General features: G+C 35.1%; 1 protein-coding gene across 5 annotated transcripts in view; it reads right to left on the reverse strand.

Moving 5' to 3' along the window:
- Positions 1 to 247: 247 nt before the first annotated feature.
- The window catches only part of LOC140150722 (coiled-coil domain-containing protein AGAP005037-like), a 338,931-nt gene continuing 316,394 nt past the window's right edge, over positions 248 to 22,784 (reverse strand). For 3 of the 5 annotated variants that reach the window (XM_072172812.1, XM_072172813.1, XM_072172815.1), the window contains one exon: positions 20,205 to 21,542. In XM_072172812.1, coding sequence (XP_072028913.1) covers positions 20,310 to 21,542 — 1,233 coding nt within the window. In that variant the 3' untranslated portion in view covers positions 20,205 to 20,309. Of the gene's footprint in view, positions 8,361 to 14,182; positions 14,302 to 20,204; positions 21,543 to 22,432; positions 22,454 to 22,784 lie in introns of those variants that run through there. The other 2 variants (XM_072172816.1, XM_072172814.1) reach the window with 2 other exon arrangements.

Consider the following 22,784-nt stretch of genomic DNA (forward strand, 5'->3'; position numbering starts at 1 on the left):
CCTTACAAAAGAAAAAGGAACTGAACAACAAACCATGAAAACATAAAAAAATCAAAACATTTGCTAAAATGTAAAATTTCAAAGCTACGCTTGCTGATACAACCTTTTTTCTTTCTTTCTTGCATTCTGATGAACTATCATTGCGTTAAGCTTATTTGTTTTCTGAAAAGACCTCGAACAATGATACAACATATTTTGTCACACTAATGACTAATACATGGTTCTTTACCTCAGTGGTTTAAAATATATAACCTGTTAGGACTTTTATGGTTCTAAGAATGCCTTTTCCAATCTGTACATGTTTCAAAAGATATAGAAGTAGAATTTCTGTATCAATAGCACACCATGTGAGTGGATGTTCTTTTAAATTTTACACCAAAATATGGTCATATTAAGTTACATCCAGTAAATCTTGTGCATAATTTTCTAAAATTATTTCACATCAACATCTGGATGACAAACACTAATGCCTTTTTTTATTTAAAAAAAAAATCTCTACAAAATTCACCACATTTTGTAATCATTTTGTATACTCATTTACCAATCAATCAATTAACAATTTGCTTAATTACACAATACAACAACATCAACAATAAATGAAATTATTTCTTTGATTTAGAAAATACACATTGGAAGACTTCATTTTGCTTTTCTTAATACTGTACAAAGAGGACAATGGTACATATTTTTTGCATCACAGTATAATTATTTTGCAAGATTTAATATTTTGTACATACTTTTTAAATCTTGATATAGTAAAATCTGCAACACCGTGGACTGCAAATTGAACTTTGGTGCATTTGGTTATATTACAAAACTGTACAGTGTTCAGTATAATATTGACATGACCCCAAAATGGAATGAACCACTTTTATATAGTGCATGGTCAAATCGTGTTTTGCCATGCACCTGTGATGTCATCATGATAAGTTTATCTTATCAAGAGATCATGGACCTTTTCTTCATTACTTAGTTTTAGTGAATAGCCTAATCTCAAAATTAAGCTCTTTTTGAACCTTCAGCACCAACATACGAAGCATTATGCTGTTCCTGACAGAGCCCAAATAGAACATAACTATGAAACTATTCCTTAATATAGACAATTTTGGTAGTTCCCAAAATGTTTTGGGGAAAAAAAAAGCAAATCAGCACACTGTAAATGTACACATAACAAGCCACAAATGAGCGTGCAGAGACTAGGACAAAGAGTTTCGGAATTACATGTATATGTGACCCATTCCAGCATAAATGAAGTAAGATTACTCATTTGTGGAAAGGTGCAAACATTAGCTTTTTAACTTGCTTCTGAAAATTGAAGATTTGATTGAATATATGACTTGAGCCAATATATTTCTTATGTTTTTCTCAGATTTTTCAAGCAATAGTTTGTCTGAGGCCAACCTTTGCTAAGGTACATTTTGCGGAAATGGGTCACATAATTATTCAACAAATTAGCATCCCTTTAACTCATCCCTTTTAGTATGTTTACTCTCTAAGTTCCAAAGAGTGAAAAAGTCAATGCTCCTCGGAGTGACTCTTCGGGTCAATCGAAAAAATTGACATTTCAATCTACCAAGAGTGAAAATCACATATTTAGATAGGATTGACTTTTTCACTCTTTAGAATTTAGAGAGTATAATATGCAATTGTGTTAATGTTGTTTTTACTAAATTGCAGCAAACAATCTTAACATTGACATTCAACAGCCATGACATTTGTATAAGCTTTAATTAAAATGAATACATTGTTTGCATGGAAAATGTCCAATTTTGAGTTTTAGAACATTGCAGGCTTACGTTATAAGCACCCCTTAAATAACTTGGCTCTGCTCTGCACAAATCCGAGGGTCAAATACAATATTGATCTTTCAGGCCCCAGAACCAAATTTGTTTGATCTGTGGATCGACTGTCGGTGCCACTTCAATGCATGTTATTGATGAACTAATAAGTAATTAAGCAGGCAAAGATTCATATGTTATTGCAATTAACAATTAGTCAATTTATTGATTTCTTATAATAAGTATCGACCAATCATTGATGGTTGCTCGAAAGATCTAACTAATTTATTTCTATTGCATTACATGTGAGATTGCTGCTTTTGGAATCCATGCCAAAAACATTATGAATTATGTATAAAAACATGTCTAGTATGCCAAGATGTGACCCATAAGAGCGTAATTTGAACAAAATCTCCTCCACCCCCTCACTCCACCAGTTATGACAAAACATTCAAAATTCAACTGGGGAAATATTACCAACATGCAGACACATTTTTGACACCCTAATCCACTTATACCCCCTGTCAGTATATGATTAGAACAATACATGTAAATTACTTTTCCACTTTGTTTTCTATACAACATTCTGACTATCATACAAGAGGTAGCGAATCACATCAATGCATACTATTTGTGGTGCATAACTGAGGTATATCTGCCAGCCCATTTTAGAAACAATTGACCCACACTTACATATTGAGATAATCATACACTGAGATGTACACAATATTTTGTTCATATAGGGTCACTTTGTGGAACTCTTCCCACTGGCATATAAACTAGCCTAGAGGGGGCCGGGCAGGGGGGCCAAGCATGGTGTCCAAAAAGACAAAATGTGGACCCTCTCTATAAACAACTGTATAATATGTAGGCTCAAGGGGAGGGGGCTCCAACCTTCTGGTTATACCACTTTTTACCCCTTCCTTAAATGCCCAATTTCCTCTGATATGAGGCAGAATCAGATCTATTACAACATCACAACAACATCTAACATAATGCTTGGGTAAATTAGCAAGCCAGAGCCATAGGAAGATAGAACATATATTGCATTGGTGCAGCCATCAAGCATTGGAATGACCAAATTATACTCAAATATTAGGGTGACTATGGCCCCCTCTTAAGCCGTAAATTGGTACTTCTGATGAATTGAAAAACTTATAATTTTATACATGTAATAGTTTTTAAAAATTCAAAATATCAGTCTCTGCTGACTGCTTCACTCTACCAGTAGCTTGCTTATCATGCTTATAGTGACATTGACTGACAAAGATTACAAATCAAAATATTCTATATTAGAAATGCACAGTGTGTCTGAACATAACATGCATTATCAGTTTTTCTAAGCATAATGTTAATGTTATTGCATGGGTTATTCCAGTTGAAATCCATACACCCCCATGGAAGACATGACCTTAATCTCCCACACATGGAGTGTGAATTTCAAATAGGGTTACCTGAATGGTGACTCCATTTGACGATTAAAGGTCATGTCTTCCACAGAGGGTACATGGCTTTCATCTGGAAAAGCCCATTCTGAAGCACCCTTTTCCAACACTTGTCAAAATTTTTGTGCTGCATTTGGTGCAATTGTAATTTTGGGCTCAGAAAGCTGGCTAAGTCTCTGTACATTACTGGCAAGATTCTGAGGATATTCAGTAAGTTATTATCTACTAACGAAATGGTGGCTCTGAAAAGATCAAGTCAAGCATGAAATGTTTGCATGCATGAACATTTCGTAAATTTCATGAGTGCAGTTGATTCATGAAATATTCAAGCACATAAATATTTATTCTTCCCATCAGCACTCTCAAGGAAATATAAACATTCACAAAAACTTTCAGGTCCCAGAAACATGGGTTCTCTCCAAAATGTGAAATTTTAATGCTGTAAAAATATTGAGCTTTACAGTACTTTGAACAGCTCTTTTCAGAGCCTTGATTTCTTTATATAACTCATAGCAGCAGTGAGAAGAAAATGGTGAGAAATAATCTGGGTAATATACGGTACTGTAAAAGAAGAAATTTTTGTCTGGATAATTGTTCGCACTTTGCCAAGTTTGAACTGTTTCCCTTGTTTTTAAATTTGCAATTCTTAGTTTCCCTATATTGAACTTTACACAAAAAGAATATATTTGTGCATTGTTATTTTTGTGGTTGTTGCTTGGACTGCAAAAAGTGTGAAAATAAATGTAGGGCAAATATTTCCACTTTTATAGCACCTGATATTTACCATCAATATAATTATCTCAATAAAACTTTATTTCAATTCAATTCAAAGTAATTTATTCACATATGCTTTCCACTGCTGTAAGCCAGTTAAGTTTCAACATTGAAACTTATCGAATACGATATTAAAAATGCTTTTTGTCCAATTTTGTATTCATTTGCAAGCACAATTAATATGGCAAACATTGTAGCAAACTACATGTATTTTAGTATTTATATTGTCCATTAAAATTCAAACCATAGTTAATATCCATAAAAACAAAAATAAACAGTGATATACAACAGTATTACAATACATTGTGGTTGGGTAGGTAAAATAATTATCTAATACATGGCATAACATGGTGACACTGTACTTAGAGCATCTAGACCAGGGACGTTAGGCATGCATGCTCCGTTTGTTGCATGAAAAAGACCTGGGGTCCATTTCACTAAACTTTTAACCCTTCGTAACTCGGGTACCGTTCGTAAAGTTACAAATGCCCAATACTAGACGTAACTTTATGAAGAGTTCCTGTAGTAAATCCCTATTACTTTCCACACCATTCGCAAGTATGTTTAGTGAAATGGAACTTGCGACTCATCGTAAGCTACAAATGATTTTGAGACTTACGAAGCTTCATAAAGTTTAGTGAAATGGACCCCTGGGTTGTGATGATATGTGCTTATTCAGTGAATAAGACACCACCAATGTTTTCTGACATGATTCAATGGGGCTATTCCAGTTGAAATCCATATACCCCCATGGAAGACATGACCTTAATCTCACACACAGGTGAATTTTGAATGGGGTTACCTGAATGGGTAATCTACATCCCCTGTGTGGGAGATTAAGGCTGTGGCTTCCATAGGGGGATGGATTTTATCTGGAATATCATAATCAGAACTCAAAAACTCACTCCCATGTTGTGTGCAATCCATCGCATGCACAGAAACACTGCATTGGCGAAAAAGCATCTAAATTCCCTGACAAAAAGTGTTGATTGCCTTCTCATTAATCTTGTGATTATTTAAACGTTTATAGAGGAAAACAAATCTGCATTTGATTGGAATACTTTAATTGCAATCTTAAGGGATCTCATAGCAACCTTTTCAGGTTAGCTCCTGTTGAATAGTAAACCTGATCCAGGAACATGATACACAACAAATAATCATATAAAAGTTTATATACAAATAACATCTTATGTGAAATGATCAAGGGAATGAGTTGCATGTCCACCATGGTCGAAAATAAGTTTTACATGTTTCTAAAGAGGACATTTAGAGCTTTCAGAAACGGAAAACCCCATGCAGATATGACTTTTCTTTGCAAAGTTACGTCAAATTATCAATTGCTGAAAACAATATGAAACAAAAGAATTTTAACACTTTCTTTGCCATTATCTCAAAATTAATATTAGACTATGCCATAGTCGAATTTTATTAAAAATATGTTATTATTAGTCATGATGAACCCATTTCGTTGAACTCAAAATTATACTGATGTTTATTAAAATTAAAGTATTCAATAGTAAAATGGTCATAAAGAATTAAAAATATCAGATAATTAGTGACAATAAAAGTAACTGAATGCAACATTATCTTGCATAATTATAATGGCTCACTTTAATACTGAACAATTCTGATTTTGGAATCTACCAGTTTATTGATAGCGAACCCCGAAAATCCGACTATGGACTTTGCTCTCTAAAAACACACTGTCAAGCATACTTGTTTATCAGTCCATTAACCACAAGTACTAAGCATGGTATAGTACAAGACGCACCAGATGTTTGATGAGAGATTATCTTTCGCATCAACACAAAAGTGCCGCAAATACCACAGACAGTTGTGTATGGTGTAGTTAATGGTAATGGCGCGGGCCTGGAAGATTTAAACAATAGCGAGATATGGGCGACCAATCACAAGGCAGATCCATTTAAAGATGCATTACATCATGGCCAATTTTTGTTAGGCCAGAAACTCTCCATAGAGTCCTGTGTTAAAAATCTTAACCGCAAGACAAAGTCAGTAGTCCACTTGGGAAGCTAACAAACAGAGGGAGTGCGGTGACTGAAAAGATCAGATACAGATGTGAAAATCTATCAGTTGCACACAAATCAATATAAATGTGTAAATGTAATGGCCAGAGTATGCAAAATGGGCAAGTGGACTACGGAGAAGTCTAAATTAATATTAGCGACATCCGACTCATTTCCCTTGATCATGTCACATATGACATAATTATACTGGCCCATGGCATTTCTCACACATGATAGTTGGTATAGATCCAGTTCACTTTTAAAAAGGGGCTAACCCAAAAATGGTCCCTATGAGAGCCCTTAACCTATTATTTTGAGATTGTCTGAATACAAAACAATGGCAAAGACTACTTTTTCAGTTGGAAGTTTTCCTTTTGAAACCGATTCATCAGGATCGTTCATAAGATTCATAAAGGTTCTTTTTCAGATCCAAGAAAGTTAACAAGATTCCTGATAGGAATTGAAATATTTCTGAGTGAGTAGTATCATTTTATTGGAGCTGAAAAAGAACCTTTATCAATCTTAGGTAGTTTTCCTTGTTTTTCCTCTTTCAAAAATAACATAGCATACAATTGAAAAGAGTATACATGAATTATGTACGGTATATGAAAAGTGCAGTTTGGAGTGACAATTTATTCTCAACTATTTAAAATGTAAGAAAGCTTAACATTTGGTTAAAAATTGTCACCATAGATGCAAGCATTCTATCATTGAATCAATTAAGTCCTAGTGATTTACTGATTATGTTGTTGCTCACATCAATACCATATTTACAGTATATTGAAATAATAATGGGTTGTTGGATTTCTAAATTAATATGTAATCAATTTTATGATTTTATGAATTTTCAAAAGCTGGATTTCTAGTCCAAGACATTCAAATTGATTGGCATTGCCCACATCATATGCTTTAGCAGTCAGTCATCAAGATATAAATCACTACAAGTTGCGATTATTCAAATGTCAAAAGCGATTCAGTCCTTGCTCCAAAGCTGACTTGAATTCAACAACATGAATTGTATTCCATTTGAAATCCATACACCCCCTATGGAAGACATGACCTTAATCAACCACACAGGGGGTGTAAATTTTGAATGGAGTCATGCAATTCAGGTAACCCCATTTAAAATTTACACTCCCTATGAAGGAGATAAAGCTAATGTCTTTCATAAGGGGTGTATGGATTTCAACTGGCTTAGCCAATTAATAATGGGCATATTAATGACTTGTGATTGGCCTGTTAACATATTGTCCCCTGTCCTTCCCAAGTTAGCTATATTGCAAAAACAAAAACTCAAAATGACAAAATTGCCAAAAAAACAGGGTGTTTTATTGGCTTTGTAAAACACCACCCCAATTGATGTTTAGTAAGTGGAACAGTATAAGATACTCATCACAAACTTATTTATGAGTTTTGAATTACAATTAAATTCTTGATTTTTGTTTACTTATTATTGACAAAATAAAATTAATAGCGCATCATGCATGATTTAAAGATGCATTTGCAGACGGACATAAAACTAATGGCCTGGACTTGAAGATCAGCATTAAATAGGTATTCAATCACATCAAACTTAGTTAACATAATCAGGTGAAGAAGAATATAATGAATTATATAATGAATATATTATTATGCCAAATCAGAGAGAGATATAAATGGTGACACAGTGTTTCTAGGTTTAAAAACAGTATCCATATTTTTGTCTCTTCAAAATATGTTTGGATGTTTAAATATCACATAGGCTACATGTATATACATATATAAATAATCATACGGGATTTTTTTTACATATATATTTTTAAAATATCAGTGTGCCATCCGTCTTTGCATCGAACAACTCGAGCACGGCGGTTGGTGTCTTTCTGCCACTCGGTGCCGGTGATTTCCTCTCAGTGCTGACCTCTATGATGATGACACTTTCACCTTTGCCCTTTTGACCTTTGCCTTCACTTCTTGCATCCTGCCCATTGCTGCTATTTTGTTTCAACAACATTTCCATTTCTGGTTCTGTGTCTGAATTAATAACAGTTTCTTTGATTACATTTTGCGCTTTTTGCGGCTTATAGTCATTAACTTGCTCCACACTGTCAATATCAGTTATCAGTGGACCTTTCTTGGGCACATGTTGGCTTTTGTTCCTTTGGCTTGAACCTCTTGCAGTGGTAGGAGCTGGTGAACTCCGACCTTTGCTTGGTGAACTCTGACCTGTAGCCGGTGGACTCTGACCTTTACTTGCTAATGGCTTCGCTTTGGTTGCAAAACCTCTTGGAGAGAGTTGCTGTGTATTGATGTGCGAGTAGACTGGTGCCTGGATCGAACCGTTCACTGAAGAGGGGCTGTAGGGTGGGGGTACAGGGTAAGGCAAGGAAGGAGGGGTTTAGCAGGCAAACAAAAATAACATAAACTTAAAGGCACATACCAAACACAAACTGTGATTGTTCAAAATATTATAATAATAAGAATATTTTAAAATTATTTCAAAAATTAAAGCAAAAACAAAAAACATCACACCAGGCAAAATGTGATGATCATAAAATCTGTTATTCATTCAAAAATTAATAATAATTAAATTAAAACACTTAGAATGTTTCTCAAAACTAAAACTGATTAGCTAATTACTAACAGTTAGTAGAATAATGAGACAGAATTATTTAAGGTTATGCAAATCGTAATGGCATGTTATTAGTGTAAAACTTCATTTTCTACAGCGAAAAAGTGTAATTGTTTAAAAACTATGAGATTGATTTGTAAGCTTTGTCTTTTGGCATATATCAACTGCTAAGTGCCAGAAGTGCGTTAAGTGAAATGGCTGCCATGTGTAATTGCCATGTGTAGACGAGTACAATATATTGTGTGTAGATTGCCCAATGTTCACAGAGCAGCTATTGCATTTACCCACTTCAGGCACTAAGCAGTCGATATTTGTCTCCAAAAAGAATTAGTAACTTGTTAAAGGAGAAAATGGGTAAAGACACCCCAGTGTAACCTGGGACCATTGGTATTTGAGACTTACACTTTAACCAACCAGGGCCTTGGACACACATGATGAGGAGGCCAACTAAATGATATACCTCCACACAAGAAAAGCCCTCTACTTAAGGCTGATGTGCCACTTGCCTTGAAATTTCAAAGGTTGAATGCACAGGTCTCATATATCAGAGGTTCTGGGTTTGATTCCACTCAAGATATCGTTCCATTTTCCATATAACATGTTGAAATGATAATGAACATGTTAGGGCCTTAGCAAACAGGTGGCCATGGCTGCCTCACTTTTAGAAAAATTTATTATGTTTTTTTTTTATAGCTTTATTCCGATATTTGCTATTTGGCCGCTCCACATTTGGGTGGCCACCCACATTTTTTCAACCTTGCTACAGCCCTAGTTAAAAACTACATGTTAAAAAATTCAACAGAAAAGATACATTCCAGCCAGTAAGATTTGGCTGTTTTCTACACCTTCATGTGTCAAAAAAGTGCCTAATTTCTCATTTTGATGTATTTTATGACAAATTGCTAATATTATTTGAATTCTATTTAAGAGAGAATATGTGTGTAGGAAACACATTACTAAAAGACAAAGCTTACAAATTGATGGTAGTTTCCTACAGCGTATATCATGGCATCCTTCAAGTGCAAACTGTCACTAAAATGTTTGATGGTAAAAATCAGAGAAGATGTACTCATCTTTTCTGGTATAGTATAAACCACTTTTCCTTCTATCATTTTTATATTCCCCATTTCTTGTATCAAAATGAATAAACAATTGATGTGCTATTCAAATGAACTTAAGTTTCACCACTTTTGGATTTGTGATGAATTTGTACAATTTTATTTTGTGACAGTTCTAAGATGGATGATTGCATTGTATATCAAGCAAGAATCAAAACTATCTACAAAATTTCTGTAAATCAAGATGAATATGAGTGAAAAAGTTGAAGAGTGAGTATTAGTTAGGTGTAAGCACAATGCACTATTCCAGTTGAAGTCCATACACCCCCTGTAGAAGACACAACCTTATATCCACACAGGGAGTGTAGATTTCAAATGGAGTCACCCATTCAGGTAATCCCATTTGAAATTCACACTCCCTGTGTGGGAGATTAAGGTAATGTCTTCCACAGGGGGTGTATGGATTTCAACTGGAATAGCACAATATGAAGATATAAGTGGTAAGATTTTTGAAGCTTAACAGGCTACTTGCATGTGGAATGATGGTTCAAGCTTGAAAATGTCAATATGGATGACGATGCAATGACACAAAGAATGGGTGCTGCACATGAACACATGGTTCCCAGTTTTTACACCCAATTTTATAACAACGATTACATATCATCCCTGGCATTATTGTTTCTAATGATGTCACTTTTTCAAATGTGTGTTGGGTCTAAATTTCATGAGATGTCACATATGATGTTCCATTGCAATGTGTTGTACCCTAGTTGTTATAATGGTTAATTTCAGCTACAGATCCTGATACACATCTAAAAAGAGTTCAAAATTGTACATTTTTTTGTCCCAGGGGCATATCAGGATTTTGATCAGTGTCAAGAGCGGGAGCAAGTTTTGCCCCATGTGCGCATTACTTTGACCCAGTCTGTTCTGTAGCATTCATGTACCAGGGATTATTTTAAAGGGAAAATGTAAAGTTTTATGACTTTATCAGGATGTTCACACAAAAAAATGAGCACTTTTACATTGTTTTGGTCTATAATCAAAGTTGAACTTGGCCCATAATCAAAGTTGGCCAAAAAGAAGATGCATGTATCTATTTTGGTCAATTTTAAGCCTAATAAAGATTGCCTGCCTAGCAAGAGCCACATATGGAAGCTCAGAGGACCCAAATAAGATCCAACAACATTACAGGACTGAAGGTCCAAACTTTGTGCTACTGGATGGTCAGCAGATTTTGCCATTGCTCCTTTTGTTGTGTGCATAAGTTATAACTGGTTTATGATATAGGCCTACAATATTTAAACCACATTCCTCTCTATAATATTCTTATTGTTTCATTGTTACATGATATTGTGTAGTTTCATATTATTTTCAAGACTTGTTTACAATTTAAGAGCATGTTATTTACTGACTTGCCAAAATAAAAGGACCCCAATAATAAATATACCAAATATTTTTTAAAAAATACAAAAATTGGAACTTCATATCTACAATACTGCTTGTTTAAACATTACACCTGTATCATTACATCAGTCTCTTTCTATATAAATTAATCTATATTTCTATGTGCAAATATACAACATATTTATAACAAAATATCTTGCCCTGTTTCAAATTTAAAAAAAAAATGATTTATTCACTTGATTTACATTATATATTGCATAATGAATTAGTTAATTAGTGCAGCAATCAAGTTTTACCATTTTTGATTATAAAGTGTGTTTTTTTACCAAAACTTATGATTATGTCCAAATGTTTGAAAATAACTTTTACTGCATGTAGTTTCTACACTAACTTCAAATTACAATTTTAGGTCTGAGATGCTGCAAGTAATTTCTACACTAATTAAAATTTAAAGTTTTGGTCTTTAAAATTTGCAAGCACTGTCTTACTTTTTAGTTATCTTGCACACAATAACAAAGCAATTTTCTGATAAGTTTATTTCATGTTACTCGTATTGTTAATTACTAGTACATTGATTTGATTTTATAATATTTGCATAACCATTATCAAAATTTACAAAGATGTTAAAAATATTTTGTTTAATTTTCATCAAAATTTGAAAATTTATTGAGCACTCTTCTGACTGTCACTTGATTTCTTTTAACAAATTGACATTTTTTGTGCCAAATTTAGGTAAATATAAAACATTCTACACAACAAAGACACACAAAGACAAGTAGACAATAATACAAGATAGAACATGTGATTAGTGGGCAAATATGGAAGCACACGGGCGGGCCGGCACTGCAAAAACATGAGTTAGTTGTTGCACCGTGTACACACAGCATTGCAAAAAATGTTCTAGAAACACTCTAGTGGGTTGAAATCAATCTAGAAACACTAGAAATATTAGGAAGCCATGTGATTTGATGCTTTTTTTTAGGGTTAGATAAAAAGTATGTTAAACTCTACTGCATTATGGGTAAGGGAGTGTGAGGAGAAGAAAGAAACAAAGATACAAAGTACTTTTTAAGTTAAAATGATCTTTGATATATACATTTGTGTACATCCATATCAAAACGATGCACTTGTCGGCTGCTACATGTGTCTCATTTCACATAATAGCTGGGAACAAATACCTGACTCATCTCAAGCGCAGGTCACTTCCAATCAACCCCAAGTCACATGATTAAGGAATGTTCTCTGTATTCCTAAACTATGTGACTTGGGATGATTTGAAGTGACCTCCACTTGGGATGAGTCTGGTATTTGTTCCTAGCTATTATGTGAAATGAGACACATGTAGCAGCCGACAAGTGCGTCGTTTTGATATGGATGTACACATTTGTGTGACATGTTCTAGTGGAACGGGGCACCTATTTCTTGGTTAAAGTGATTCTGACAACTTTGTACAGAAAAACTGACAAGTATGCTGTACCTTAATGCCTTCAGTGTTTTAACTGTTCACCTCCATTTTGGATGGAAGGTTTACTCCTGGGATGACAAAATTAATGTTATATATCTATGCCCAGTGTTCGAATTAAGAAAATAAAAGGGGTTGTCCCACAGACAACCAGGTTGTAATTTCTGGTTGTCCACCAAAGATTTTGGTTGTCCATAAGCTGCCACAATCTGAAACAACTACACGTGACCAATAAAGTGAAGTGAGTGTAGTCAATTTATGAACAATTACTCTTAAATATTTAACAATTCATCAGTTGTGCTAGGTTTGAGCAAACTAACATGCTGAAAAAGTGTCTTTTGGATGTAGATCTTTGGTTGTCCACCGGACAACTAGTGCATTATTTTCGGTTGTCCGGTGCATGTTTTGGTTGTCCCGGGCGAACGGACAACCAAAATTTTGAACACTGTCTATGCCTGTTATAAAGTTTTATTCAACTTTGGAATAGATGAAATACATAACAGGAAAATCCAAAACACACATATTTGACCTCGCTGAGCTCCTAGTAAGCTGCTAAAACCTGGTTCAACTGTTTGCTAGGTCACATTTTTGGATGGGCAATTTGGCAAAATAGCAGAATCTATAGTCTGTCCTAAAAAGAGTTAGGGAGGGTTACGGGGGACTGTATTCTGCACTTATTCCAACAATTTTATTCAAAATGATGGGCAAACCTCAATTTCTAGCCAAGATACGCTTGGCGAAGTGATGAAATAATCGGATTTACTACCATAGCAATAGGTGAAAATTTTTTTGAATATACGTTCACACGGTAGGCCTACCTCTAAATTGAACCATATCATGCTGATCACTTGAACCTATAAGATTAGTATCTTTGAAAAGTCTGGTATTATTCAATCTATGATTGCAGACAAACACAGCTGATGAGTGCAATCTGCCTGATGTATTCAATTAATCCGATTATTACATCACTTTGCCAGTGTATACCGATCTGCACTGGGCTATTAGGGTCGAAATCCATACATCCCTATGAAAGGCATGACCTTAATCTACTACACAGGGAGTGTGGTATTCAAATGGGGTTACCTGAATAGTGACTCCATTTGAATTCTACCCTCCCCCTCTTGTGTGAAAGGTCATTTCTTCCATGGGGGTGAACTGATTTTAACCGTGACTGGAATAGCCCATATCTTATGCTGTGATTATGCTACTGGACATCAATTGCGATCTTTTTTGTACAATATATGTATATGCATAACCTCTGTAATTGGTATAACATAATTATAGATGAATTTGCCAGAACATGTCACATTTAATGAGTTGAAAGCAGAATGACGGTTACACCCATAAGAAAATGAAGAAAACCTGATCTACTATATAATATGGCATATATGGATTTTGCACATTAATTGCATAGCTAGATGTTTTCACTAAGTTTGATTTGCAGAAAAATAGCAGAAATTAGTTAAATACGGTAGCCCATCCCCTCTTTGTAGCCTATAAGGCAGGAACAATTTGCGTACTGCCCCATGCCTGATAAGCTTTATAATATATGCTAAAACAAAATGGCGGCTACTTCATCAATTTCCTGAAATTAAAGACGGTACATTTCTTTAAAGTTACCTTTCTGCAAGTGCATCGGTTGCAAGGCTTTCTAAGTCGTTAAGAGCTTTCTCCACACCTTTTACTGTCTCCCCCTGCTTGGTTTTGTTACGATAAATGGTGGTTTCCTTCAAAATCGTCTGCAATAGAAAAATGGTCAAAACGAGGGCGCTTTATTTAAGATTCCAGGATTGAAAACTTATCACACTGTTTATTGACTACATCAAGTGAATTGTGATGAAGAGGTGTGAATTCTTTGATGTAACATTTAACACACAAACTGCATCTTTACTAACATCTACTACAACATATTTTGCTTTTTTTTCCTTTTTCTTTGAAAATTAACAAATACCGGTATATGTTGATGAGTTTAAAAACAATCTAACAAATTAGCCCCTATTTATGTCTGTATTTTATTGTGAACTACCGGGTATTAACAAAATTATCAGAAATTCAATCTGCATAATTCTAAAATTGAGTATCAAAATGAGATTAATGAGATTAATTATGTGCCAATTGTATGGACATCACATCACTGCCCCAAAATTTAACAAAAATCTTTGAAAAAAAAATTTGAACAGTTGTTCATTTCCTTTAATAATATGTAGTCCTGTAACACTATGACCAATGTATAAAGTTAAATGAATAAAACACATTCCTGAAATTATCCACATCCTATATGAAATTTCACAAATTTATTTCTTATGTATAATATGTGACAAGATCTGGTCCATGGGGGCCAAAGGCTGCAAATTTGAAACTGAGATAAAGGTAAAAATATGGAGTAAAAAATAAATAAAATACATAAGAAAATAGACACAAAAAAACATAACTTTAGAAGCAAGTATGCTAGACCTTTGGTGTTTTCAGTAAATGATAGCCGATTGTATGTATAATGTACTAAGTACAGTAACTCAATTTTCAAAAATGCCTCCTTTGGCCCCCATGGACCAGATCATGTCACATATAACAAGCGAATGAATGCATTTTGTCATGCAGGCATGCAATACCAATGATATCATAATGCTACATTCCATTTGAAGAATTCGGATGCAAATCACAACATATCATCACCTTGTGTAGTTTTTCTTGATATTCTTCATTCATGTAATCGTAATTAGGGAGCAGCAACAATTTAGGGTGTTTTGGTAAATTCAAAAAAGAAATATGTGCACTACACTGGCACTTACAATAACCATAATTGATTATTGATTAATATTGATTAAAAATTACACAAGGCAGCACATGATGTATCATGTGTTGCACCTGACCTCTTCATTTATATGTCACTGGTACATCTTGTTTACAGTAAATACAATAATAGCTGCTCTCTGTAAAATATTGACACGTCTCATATTTCCCATACAATCTGATAGGATTGACTTAATCAAATTCATCTATATTATTGTATTTCTATGGAGATAAAAGCACTGGGCTATTCCAAATGAAATCCATACACCCCCTATGGAAGACATGATCTTAATCTCTAACAGAGGGGGTGTATATTTCAAATGGAGTCACCTATTCAGGTAACTCCATTTGACATTACTCACCCTGCGTGAGAGATTAAGGTCATGTCTTCCATAGGGAGTATATGGATTTTAACGGCAAAAGCCCATTTCCATTTTTACATAGCATTATCATTTTGACACATTTCATACATGCTTTAATTTTGATTTCAGTATAAATTGTTGATAAAATTTTTGATGACAAAGTATGTCTTTTTTTTAAATGGATGTTCTTCAAAATATTAAAATCCACTATTCAAATGTTTAGGTATGATGAAGGTGACATTATTTTATCAATTATATGAAACAGCTACAATGTACCAATGACATGTAAATCAAAACATGCATTACTATCTACATGCAGTGGCTTGAACAATGCATACTATCTTGACTATTATAGTATGATCAATACTAAAATGGCAGACTTCAAATATCACCAGAGGAGGTGCTGAATGAAACGTTTGAATGATGAAAATGATCATGTGCGCAGATGTGAACATTTTACATCACAATTGCAAGATGTAAAGAAATGGAGAGAATCTTGGCCCAAAATAAGCGCACATTTGGTAATAATTTGCCTGTTTAGTTTGATCAATCTATTTGCATGATTTGCAATGCCATTATTTTGCACACTAAAACATCATAGAAGGACTCACTCACACAACATTACTGCAATTTTTTTGTTACATATCAAAACTGGCTTGTACTCAACAAAATGCAATGGGTATGGTGGAGTAAAACTTGGGATTTTTGTGAAACTTGGTGATAATGGACAGCAATGAATGTGAAAAGGTCATCTAAGGTCAATTAAGTGAAGACTGTTTGATGAGGTGGGGAATATAACAATTCATAAGAAACTAGCAACTGAAGTCCAAAAATATTTAATTTTTGGAATAAGGGTGGGCTGTGGATGTTTGATGGGGGATGCCTGATTTGGGAGGATTCCAAATTTTGAGGGGGAAACAATTATTCTGGAGAATCTGGAAAATTCTTGAAGAATTGGCTGGCAACATGGTTTCTTTCTTCTTTTGTGGGCCCCCACTTGATGATTTTAATGTGGAAAAGTGGAAAGTAAGACTGAGGAGACAAAGCCTGATTCTAAGGGGATGCAATTGCATGTTGTGAATACAATCCAGTTAACGAGTGTGGTATTGACTGAACTAGCACCCCTTGGGACTTTCCTAATACCGGTTTCTAGCACCCCACCCATTTCATTTCAATTGAAGCATGTGAAATAAGTTAAGAAATTATTTCAGATTTTAGATGCAAGGGTTGTAACAATTGTGCTATACAGATATATTTATGTACTGAAATGCAACATTATTATTTTGTGGGCTAAATATCCAGTTCAATAGTCTTTGTCAAAGACTACTTGTGATTTAGGGGGACACCAGCCGCGAGTCACAAACTGGTTTCCAAGAGTGTGTGGTTCCCAGTAGTTTATCTCCCTAGTACACGGTCTGTAGCACAGACTAGTTCAATACACAGTTGATAATAAGTTCCCCCCTTGAAACAACTGATATTAGTGCCTAGGGTACTAATTGAGTCAAATACAGTTACAGGTGGAATTCAGGGTGTAATTACTCCATACAAAAACACTACAAGCACACACTATACTATGGACACTATGACATCAACTATGACAACCTATCCTTTTGCGCAAGAATTACAAATTAATGCAATAATTTTTTTTCAATGGGAGGGAGTCCCACATACCCCATGACCTGATACCCATGTATCACTGAAATTTTTCATTGTAACTCACACTCTTTAGCTTGAGTTCAACTTTTATAGGAATGGCCATGGAGGTACAAATGGGAGGTATTTGTGACAGTATTGATGGACAAACAGTGATGATGCGGTGGACAAACAGTGATGATGCGGTGGCCAATCAGTCCAGAAGGAGAAGCCTTTAACTCTCTTCACCCGGTTTCGACTGCAGGCGACAAGTTTCAATTTTTTTTTTTTAATTTTTAAAATTTCATAAATGTAAATTTTCATGACCATTTTTGGAATCAGCATGAAAAATGCATTAAAATGAGTACAAACAAGCCTAGTATTGATCCAGTAGTTCTTGAGATAGCTCTTGATATTTTGAGAAAATATTTCAAAACTTTTTCCATTGAAGCGCATGGCTAGCACGCAGAGCATTAAGTATAGTGAATGTTGGTGTGGGTGTGTATGTATGTGGGGATCATTAGTGGTACTAGTTTGAATGTATATCTGAAGACCTGAAGACTTAACTTGAATTACACTTGTTTTCCAAGAACATGACCCGGGTCCTCAGTGAATCCCTTCAAGGGCCATGCATGCATTTATCACACACCATGTTTCCGAGGATAATTTTGATGGTACATCAGCATTCCAAGGACATACATTTCAAGTTTGGCATGTTTGGTGTCCTTCAGAAAAGCAGTGCTAATATGTAGGTGTGTTTGTACTTGAATAAGTGTGTCTGCGAAGAAACATGAAATTGTTTCTAAATTTGAAATAATATTTTTCTTTTCGCTAACAACTGTGTCGACATATTGTCCAAGCAGGCCAATCAGATGATTGAAGTGACCTCATCAGGCTTGCAACCAGAGAGAAACCAATCAAGGTGTCCATTAAAGATACCCTCACCAAAAGTGTTTTTCAATTGAACTGTTAAATCCCATGTGCAGAAATTACCATGCAGAAATTCCCTTAATTATATACTAAAGCTTATAGAGATGAAAATGTTGATTTTGTAGATCCCGTAGTTGGACCAAATAGAAGAGATAGAATGGAAGGAAGAAAGGAAGAAATAAAGAAATAAAGAAGGAAAGAAGGAAAGATGGAAAGAAGGAAAGAAAGAAAGAAAATTGAGAATTGAGTGAAAGAGAAAAAGAAAATGATGAAAGAAAAAAGATAAAGGAAAAGATGAACTAGGGGAAAAGGAGTAAAGGAAAGGGAAATATGAAGGAAAGGAGGAAGAAGAGATGAGAAGGAAAGTAAAAACAAAAAAGACATAGAAAATAACTGAAAAGGAATTGAAAGAAGATAAGTTAAAAGATACCAGGTTTATAAATTATTATTATTAATATTTATTGTTAATTATATAATGTGATAACTGTCTGTAGGACATTGATAAAAAAATTGATAACAGATATTTGAGAAATTACTAAGTTATTTCGAAATATTTGTTTTTAATTTGGTGATTTTATTCTTATTTGACTGTTAAATTTAATGAGCAAATTTAAGTATGAACTACTTATAATCAAAGTGTTTTGTAAATTTTTAATTCTCATTGCATTTTGGTTAAAATAAGTTTTCAAAAATAATACTGATAACAATATACATCGTCAAACATCACACTGAAATGGAACAAAACAACAAAATAAATCAACATGAAAACACAAAAATGTACCACAGCAAATATTTTTTCTAAAACAAAAATGTTCTAAGAATGGCACACACATACACACAAAGCAAGGTTAATTTTGAGCTTGGAAATGGTGAAAAATTAGTATAAGAATATGATTTATTATTAGTAGTATGCTGCCACCGTGTTATGATTGTTTTTACAGCCAGAAAATACACCGAGCTTGCTGATGGGTTTTGCATGAAAAACACAAAAATCACAACCATCAACTAAATATTAATATTAGGGAAATCATACGGTAGTGGTAGTGATTTTGGAGTGAGTGTTTCTAAAAGTGAATTCCAGGCATGTTTCTAATTATTAATCAGTGTTTCTAGAATTTTTAGTTAGGGTAAAGTTCTCGCACATTTTACAATGATGATGATAGGGATCAAATATTATAAAAATCTGAAGAATTAATAGTGGGTTCTTTTTAAATAAGCACAAATTTCTTTCAATAACAGACATTTTTTTAGGGTCAAGGACCATCTTCATATTCACATTGATTCAAAGTGGTAGAAAATTTGAGAATATGGATCTGTCAACAACACACTTCAATAACTCGGACATAGACCCACACACAAACTGGTTATTTTGCTGGCCTGCCCATAGCGCAAATAAGGCTCTAGATAAGGCTTTTTTTGGCTTTGGCAAAGATGATGAAATCTAAGAGAAAAGTAGAGAGAAAGGAAAAAGAATGATGAGTTTCCCAAGTGCATGAACGGGATTAGATATTTTTGTGCAGGAGCAAGAAGTCAATGCTGATTGGTCACCTCTGTTGTTGCCGGGGCAACCTGGTCTGTAATGACAACTTTTGTTGTTGTTGTTGTCGTTGTTGACTTTGATTCCTGTTGACACTCTGGTTTATCGTCTTCTGTTGGGACCACTTCTTGATCTTGAGGTACGGCATCAATGTCCGTCTCTTGTAAACCGACTGGCATTGAGTGTGTCTCCTCTCTGTGTTTTTTCTGCAACTCTCTTAACTTTGCATACTGCTCCTTAAGCTGGTTCACCCGTAACTTTTCTTGCGGTGTCGGCGATGGTGACGTTGCTATCGTCGCTGGTAACGACTTATGTTTCTCGGCATCGCTCATACTCATTTGGTTTTGAACAGATATTGGAATGTGATTAGGTAATGTGTTTGTCTGTTCGTGATTGTTCTGCAAAGAGCCAACTCTATGGGGAATCTTACTTGGTGATGTTGTTTTTTGTTGTTGCGCTCTGTGTTTGTTTTGGTTGGGCAGTGACTGGCGACGTTTCATAGGACTAACAGTAACAGACCCTTTACTTTTTTGGGAAGTTGTTCTCTTTGGGGGAGGGGGAGGTTGTTTGGATTTTGGTTTTTACGTATTTCAGTTTGTCTCTGTGGAAGTGGGGGAGGGGTACCCTTAGCGGTAACTGGCAAGTGACTTGGAGAAGACTGGTTTTTTAATCGAGCTGCCATTTCAGCTTTGATAGGACTATAACCATTATGTCCTTGATGTAGATTAGGTGATGTCATCGAATGTTGTCCATCTGATCGATCACTGCCAGAGCTATTATGACGTTGTTTCCTCCACGGTATATTATCCAAACAAGTTTCGGCCCAATTTGATTTATTAACTGGCCTGAACGCAGATGATGGGGAATGCCTACTGTGAAGTGCTGCTGGCGCTTCCACGCACCCTCTTGGTGGCTTAGGAGGCCTATCACCAAGCTCATCGCTACTGTATCTTGGACTACCGGGGGCGCTTCTGGATGACAATGCTGATTCAACGCTAAGGTATGAATCCACACTAGCAACTCGCTGTCTTGGAATATGCCCATCTAAACAATCTGGGAAAGAGTCATTCAAAGTTTGGATTTCACCATTTGGGGAGGTAAGCTTAAATTTGGGACTCTGATCGCCTAACGCTGGTTGACTTTTTGATTTCTCAAAATCGGGTCCTATGATATACGTGTGGTAATGGGGTTGTACAAGGAGGGAACCAGTTGATTTGGATACAAGGTCATCTTTGGGTATACAACGGGAGGAATCATCATCATCATAACTATTCACACTACTCGTACTACTACTCATCAACTCAGGGATGGAACCAGTTTGGTTAACAACCTTGCCGTTCTGATGCGTTGTCGTGGTGGTCTTCACCACCGATCCACCGCCCGATACCGCCACGGAGGAAGGCTGGTGCGTGGGAGACGACGTCATGTTCGCTACGGCCTGCTGAGATGTGTAAGTGCGCTTTGGTGGAGGGGGAGGTAACGCCCTGCCCTTGCTCGGGCTCCCCCGACGTGCAGCTTTTTCGGGGGTAACAATCGGCGTCATCATATCATGCACTTCTTGGGAGTACATCTCCCACAAGTGTTTCTTTTGGCGTTGATTGTGGGCATTAAGATAACCTGTGGTGCGCAGACAACATCTCCCACTGATTAAATCTTGGGTAAATTGCACAATATCATACGTGTCACGTGAAGATGGAACGTGCTTGCGTGATTGCAGTTGATCAACGGTCTGCAGAGCCAAAACAGAAAAAAAAGAAAACAAAAACATCGACACAAAGAGTTATTGCACACGTGACACCAATGCACCACTAGTTTCACTACTAAGATAAATTGATTACATCGTCACACGGGCTGTATATAGCAAAGCCAAGCATAGTGACAGAGCTAAAATAAATGAATATGAATGTATAATACTGCATTTTCAAATGAAATCATGCAAAACTTATGATATAAGAGTGCACACCAAGCTAGAGCTGTGTCGTTCCTTTTAAAAGCATGCACATGTACACAAATTGTAAGCAATATAACGGCTGACATGAATTGGTCCAACATTGTTGACATGTATTTGGCAAAATTATTGACACACATTGGGCCAATGCAATATTGGACCATTTAATGGACCAGTGTTAACTAACGGTAAGATGATGAAAGCCTGGTAGAGTCTTTGCCACACAGTTTTCACGTTTTGAAATTCACTTTATAATGCACATTTATCAGAAGGTTTAAAGCAAATTATAATTTCACATTTTAAACACCTGCTGCACTGCAAACAAAATTCACAGATTTCACAACAACAGCATTTTGATCATGACCCTGAAATCAGAGTAAGAAAAGACTCTACTTTAACTTTCAACTTTTGAGATATAAAACATATCTAAGTATACACATAATGCAGTAATATATTGAAATTTTATCACAAAACTAGTTGAAATTATTGAAACAAAACATGCTATACATGCTCTATCTGTGTGTGATTGGTCATCAATTGGCAGGTGACTTATGACCTGAGGTCATGACCTCTAACCTTAGATCATGCTAGCTAACCTCTGACCACATTCACTCACCAATAGTATTGTCTAATTATAGCATTTATTTGTTAACAAAATATTTTATGTATACCTTTTGTTGGAGGTTGGCACTCTTTATATAAAATAATTGAAGAAATGTAATAAAGCCAACTTTAAAATAACATAATTTAGCAATTGATATAGCTGTAATTACAAATATATTCCATTTTCCTATCACTTCAGTAGTTTTAAATACTAAACACAACTCTTGTTTTATAATAAAATTAATTATTCAGGATAAATTATGCAGCATAAAATTTTTGCCAACATAATATAGAGCTACAAAATGTAACCATTACTAAGAAAATGTCATACCCACACTTTAAATTTCTAAAAAGTTGGTAATGTATTTAAAATGCTCTCCCCTCCCTTTCTTCCTGACATATATAAAATAAAAAATAGCT

The sequence above is a fragment of the Amphiura filiformis genome, chromosome 4, assembly GCF_039555335.1.
Source record: "Amphiura filiformis chromosome 4, Afil_fr2py, whole genome shotgun sequence".
In the NCBI taxonomy this organism is placed as follows: Eukaryota; Metazoa; Echinodermata; class Ophiuroidea; order Amphilepidida; family Amphiuridae; genus Amphiura; species Amphiura filiformis.